General features: G+C 36.9%; 2 protein-coding genes across 3 annotated transcripts; one reads left to right on the top strand and one right to left on the bottom strand.

Annotated features, from left to right (window-relative positions):
* Positions 1-1,309: 1,309 nt before the first annotated feature.
* LOC111505918 (uncharacterized) lies at positions 1,310-1,955 on the bottom strand. Of its 2 annotated transcripts, none has more exons than XM_023160819.2 (2): positions 1,800-1,955; positions 1,310-1,711 (listed from the first exon to the last, which is right to left on the bottom strand). In XM_023160819.2, the coding sequence occupies exons 1-2, from the start codon at positions 1,802-1,804 to the stop codon at positions 1,417-1,419; spliced, it is 300 nt and encodes a 99-aa protein (XP_023016587.1). In that variant the 5' UTR covers positions 1,805-1,955; the 3' UTR covers positions 1,310-1,416. The 2 variants fall into 2 exon arrangements, with proteins under 2 accessions (XP_023016587.1, XP_023016586.1); XM_023160818.2 differs by having other exon boundaries at positions 1,310-1,738; positions 1,800-1,933.
* Positions 1,956-3,400: 1,445 nt separating this feature from the next.
* Positions 3,401-5,143, top strand: LOC111505917 (mitochondrial outer membrane protein SLC25A46). The gene is made up of 2 exons (XM_023160817.2): positions 3,401-3,558; positions 3,614-5,143. The coding sequence occupies exon 2, from the start codon at positions 3,677-3,679 to the stop codon at positions 4,877-4,879; it is 1,203 nt and encodes a 400-aa protein (XP_023016585.1). The 5' UTR covers positions 3,401-3,558; positions 3,614-3,676; the 3' UTR covers positions 4,880-5,143.
* The last annotated feature ends 643 nt before the right edge of the window (positions 5,144-5,786 follow it).

Below are 5,786 nucleotides of genomic sequence, written 5' to 3'. Positions count from 1 at the left end.
GGAATGTTTGGAATACAAACTGAGTAGAAAAACTGGGTTTTGTATAATTCAGTGTTCATATAAAACTATGTGTTCTGAATCTTTCTGTAATTCAATGTTTATATGAAAGTAGCTGTTTCAGGAGGGTTTTTTCTTCCAGTTTGTGACAGAAATTTACTTCATTGCATCCCAAAAATTAATCTTTTCTTCCAATTTAAAGTAAGACTAGGTTTGTTCACTAAATAATTCTAGTGCATTTGAATGTTTTCGCTTTGCCGACATTGTTCTGAAAAACTAAAAAAGCTATGCTTCCATAGCATGATTTCTTTTATTCCCTGTATTTTCGTCACAATTTGAATCGGTTCCACTTGAGGAACTTCAACTCAACGTCCTGGGATTCCACAATTCAATGATTAAAAAGTTCTCAGCTATCTAGTTAATTATTAATAATTGACAGTAGTGACGTTGCTCATCCATTAGGGGTAGATTTCATATTAGTCTTTATATAATTAATTAAAATATAAAACGAGACAAATTTGTATTTTCCCATTCATTATAGTTGTAGATCACAACTTTCATTTTCCGAAGCTCTTTTAATAAGATATTAATGAATCATCAATGGATACAAAGCTGAATCCAGTTCTGTCTTTCCTTTACCTTGAGATTAACGGTCTGATTGTATACCTAAATTTAATAAATTTACAAAATAACTTCAGCAACATTTCGAAATGTATGAAAATTTGTTAACAGGTTTAATTATTGTCTGGAAATGGATGGTGAACATTTATTGAAAGAAACTTGAATTTTGAATGGAATTTGAATTTACCTTTGTATGGAAATCCACAAAGCAAATACAATACTTTTTTTCCTCACAAATTAACCTTTTTTCTTTTGAAAAATTTTTGTAACGGAGCTGTTTTTCGCCAAATTTTCAACCTCAAATGTCAATTAAAAGTAAAATTGTACAAAATAATTATTAAGCAAGGCGAGTCACATGTATCCCAGTCATTTTTGTTATAAAAGAGAAATTTGACTTTTGTGGGGGAAGGGCAAAATTTCCAAACGAAGGGAGGCTGTGTTTTGACTTCAGAATTGTGTACTGTTTAATATTTTATGTAATCACCGATTTGGGCAAACCAAATATTTACATCATTAACTTATTCTGAACAGGATGGATCAAATTTCATAAATTAGTGCTTCGCCATGTGCTTTCCAATGTAAATTCTACAAAAACTTTCTTTCTTACATAAGTTTTGCCCAGCCCAAAAGTTGTGATGTATGAGTAGATTTCATGTTGGCCTTGGATTAAAACACGAAATGAAACTACAAGTTAAAAATGTTGGTCATACCTTCTCGTTTCACCTATCCCGGTACGTATCATATAATTACATGAATAAGATAACACCGACACAATAATAATAATATACTATAAAAATGCTATGAATGATGAGGCTTCACGCTGTTCATCGTCTGGTGCTTTCGCCTTCCCCAGTAGCTCTCCAAATCAAACGGTTGGAAATCTTTCAGGTGTTGCGCAGTCTCGTCCTGGTAGTACATCACGGAATTCGGGTTTCGGTCCATTTCCACTTTGCTCCAAGACTCGTGAATGTATTTGATCAAATCGTCGTGCTGAGCGTGTGCCACCCTTTCGTTGGAGCCCGCTCTCGAAACGTTCGGGTGTGGAGGCCTGCGACTGTTGCCGTTCGTTTGAGAGATTCCCATTCGCGGGCCGCTAAAAATATTACGTTTCTGTGAAGGACTACACGAGGGATTTTAGTGTGCTATTTACAAAGTGATTAGTTTTCGTAATTAATACTTACCTCATTTCCTTCGATGGATCTCGATTGTTGCAAAATCAGATCATTAATGCAATAATTATTGGACGTTTGGAAAACTAAATATTTACAACTACTTTCATTTCCTTAAAAGTGTCAACTGTTAACTTTTCGATATGTCGTTTGTCACTTCTTCTTCTCCTTTTTTTAGCATGAGCTACGATTGTTATTCAGTCTTGTTTTTCGAATACTCATCAGTGAATGGGTAACGATTCATGTCACGGTACGCCACGTAAATAAATAACTTCAACATTTAGTATTACCCCTTTTATTTTTATCATTAGTGTTTTTTATTTATATTATATATCTCATTTTGCCATTTGAACTCGGCTCTCACTCATGATGTGATACTAGTATCTTCTTTTTGAGAGAACATATACGAGGATATTATTCAAAAAGAGGTGAATCAGCGAACATAATACTCAAAAATGGGGCAAACACATGTTACTGGCTATTCGCCTCGTCAGCGCGGTGTAGCCAAATGCAAGGATGGGCAACATTTATTTGCCAAAAACTGCTCATATGTAAATGTGTAAATCTCTACTCCTTCCACTGCCAAAATAATTCACAAAATAAACATGAAATACTACTTTTTGAAAGATTTATTTTTAATAGAGTCAATTATCAATTGATTATTCATCATAAAACAATTTTATTTATTGAAATAATAATTGATAGTAAAGTAACACTCATTTTACGCACTTGATACAAAAATAACTTTTGAATTATATCAACCAGGAATGTTTTTATTGGGAACATGTCACCATAATATATCGCTTATAATCAAATGCTGCATTCTTCTCAGACGTTATGAGTTTTGAATAGTAGAGAACCTCCATTAGTTCGACCCAATTCAAATTCTTCAAAGGTTTATTTGGAATATTCATCGATGGTAAACTTTATTTTTGAATCTGTGATGGTGATAGGTTTTTTATATTCTGATTTTTCATGGTATTGTTTGTTTCGTTCCATCCCAATTCGGAATTTTTAAATCAACCTCTTAAACTTTTCAAGTTCATGCAACAGTGAATAAGTGTATCTTTATATTTGTTTAACAAACGAACTAACCTAACAAAGTTAATGACGGCTCGGTCGATAAAAGAATAGTTGTGTTCGTTCAATGCAATCCTAGCGCTCGAATAAGTTGCTTCGCTCGGCTTGCGTTCAATAATGCAGATCTTTTGTCTCAGTTACATCTCTTCTGTGTTCGGTATTTGCATGAGCGAAAAAAAACTCGTTATCGGTAAGTTTCAAGATCAACGTTCGGATAAAATCGAGAGTTCATTAAATATATTTCGTTCCGCTAACGTAATCACGTTGTATCAAATCTGCATTTGCTAGCTCGGCTCCAAATTGTTAAAACTGATGTCACCTACTGACAGAGTGACAGAAACATAGACATAACAATGGACACATGATGGTATGGACCTCAGAGTGTATGGACTGTCCGTAACATCACTATTACATATTATATTCTATCTGCGGATCACACACTATCTTGTCCACTGCGTCACAGCACCATGTAATACGTCATCTTCATCTTTTTTTAGTTGTTGGAGTCGATGTTCTCTCTTGAATGGTCAGTCCTTATTATGACGTCACTGCAATAGGGGAATAGACAGAGACAGACAGTATTTTAACCTAACCTGAAATTTAAATGTCAGATTTAGGTAATATGAAAATAAATTAACAAATTATTAATTTGAAAAGAACAGATTTCTGCGAAATCTAGGTTTCATCCATCGTAAGTGGAAATTAAATAAATATACTTCTCCTGACTCATAAATTGACTATTTCAGCAAAAACCCTATCGAACTTAACAAACCAAATCCCTGCTGAGTATGATTTGAATCTCGTCAACCATGGACAACCCCGCTTATATATTCGGACGCGAAAACCAAAACGTAGACTACTTCAACAATCCTGACTTGATAAGGAGGCTACCTGTCCACGATGATAATTTCCGAATGCCCGAAAGATTCGTCCCTTACACGCTAGACGAGGATCCCAAAGTGAAGAGATTCATAGGCTCTGGAATAACGTTCATCAGCCTGGTGGCCGAGAATCTACTGAGCCACCCTTTCGTGGTGTTGCGAAGACAATGCCAGGTCCATCACACTTCCCGCAGGTACCACCTGCAGCCCTTTACGCTGGTACCCGTGGTTTGGCGCTTGTACCAGCACCAAGGCTTGACGGCCATGTGGAAAGGCGTGGGGTCTGTCTTGGTGGTTAGAGGTATGACCTTAGGGGTGGAGGACCTCATCTCTAAGTTCACCCCCTTGCCCAAGGAAATCAGCTGGCATAGCAGTTTGAAGCAGTTTTTTCAGCATATTGTATTGAAATGCGCTAGTCTAGCGATAGTCACCCCGTTTTACTCAGCTTCTTTCGTGGAAACGGTTCAAAGCGAGATCGCCAGCGAGAAACCTGGCATTGTGGACGTGTTTAAGGAAGGTATGATGCGCCTCATGCACTGGGGCTCTCCGACTAATGGTAGGATGCTCCCGGTGTGGGCTCTGATTGTACCGACGGTAGCCCTAGGTCTGGCACGCTACTTGCTGTCCATGCTGGTGAAGGGGGTGACTTCCAGAATACTAGTGGATCGAACGCAGAGGAAATACGAACGAAAGGGGGCGTTGCTGAAGGATAACAGTTCCGATTTGCAGAACATCGAGGTGATTTCTTCAATTTTCGCTGCTATATCGAGCGACATTATCTTGTATCCGTGCGAGACCGTAATACACAGGATACACCTACAGGGTACTCGCACCATTGTAGACAACTTGGACAGTGGAAGATCGGTTTTGCCAATATTGACGAACTACACAGGTGCCTCAGACTGCTACGAGAGCTGTTTGCTCAACGAGGGGGTTTGCGGGCTGTACAAAGGCTTTGGGGCCCTTATCCTGCAGTACGTTGCTCACATAGCGCTTATTAAAATCAGCCATTTTCTGTTGACGGAGATCGGGGGCTGGTTAGGGGGCAACGAAATTAAACCTGCGGTTAAAGTTTCGCCACCGGCTGTATCAAGTGTTACCAGTATTCGAAGTTCGTATCTATTGCCATAACTGTAGAAGGAGCTGTAGAAGGATAAGAAATATTTCAAAATATTCAAAACTCGTAATGTTAAGTTGAAATAGTTCTAGTCAGTGGTTTCTAAAGGATTATCTTGATCTTTGAAACAAAACTGGATTTTTGGGGATAAATATGTTTGTTTCTACTTAATATTAATTCCAAAACATTTAGTTTTATGAAAGGTTATTTGAAGTTATTGTTATATTGTTTACCATTTTAATTATTATATTGGATAGCAAATTAAATGATGGACATAACCATGTATTTTATTGCCTAAAATAAATTTTTAACTCTTTGAAGTCGAATGTAATCAAACATGTTTTTGATAAAGCTGTTGAAAAAAGGTGAAGATAAGAATGTGTGAGAAGCTATTCACATCTGAGAAAGTACACTGAGAAAATAATTTGTTTCTTCAACACCTTTGTACACCTGCCATCTTTCTGGCTTTGTGAAATAAGCGAAACCTGCCAATTTTCCAAGTCGTTTGAAGGAGTGAAAGTAGGATGGAAATATTTTGAGTTTCGCATCATAAAAAATGACTACACCTATAATATTAAAACATATTACTTTGATCAAAATTGAGATGTGTTATTTCTTGGTACCGACTCAACAAGATAAATATCACGACCGAGTTTCCCATGCCATCCAAGAGGTAGAAATGGGGTGAAATTTTTTTGAAAATTCGTATCAAAAGTTGACCTTCTACAGCTACAAGATTTATATTATATGTTATTTCTGGTGATCCGCGGAACAAGATGATTCCCATCACCCGCCGTTACATCGGGTGTTCCACAAGGTTCACATTTGGGACCACTGTTGTTTAACCATTTTATCAACGATCTAATTAGCTGTTTCCATGAAAACAAAGCTTTGCTATTTACCGACGATTTAAAATGTTTT

This window comes from Leptinotarsa decemlineata, unplaced genomic scaffold (assembly GCF_025532065.1).
Source record: "Leptinotarsa decemlineata unplaced genomic scaffold, Ldec_3_MD MMD2_P_RNA_scaffold_12, whole genome shotgun sequence".
In the NCBI taxonomy this organism is placed as follows: Eukaryota; Metazoa; Arthropoda; class Insecta; order Coleoptera; family Chrysomelidae; genus Leptinotarsa; species Leptinotarsa decemlineata.
Note: the sequence above shows the minus strand (reverse complement) of the source record. Positions and strands in the feature narration are given on the sequence as shown.

Excerpts from the sequence above, each read along its gene's own strand:
- LOC111505917 (XM_023160817.2), top strand. The coding sequence starts at position 3,677 with ATGGACAACCCCGCTTATATATTCGGACGCGAAAACCAAAACGTAGAC.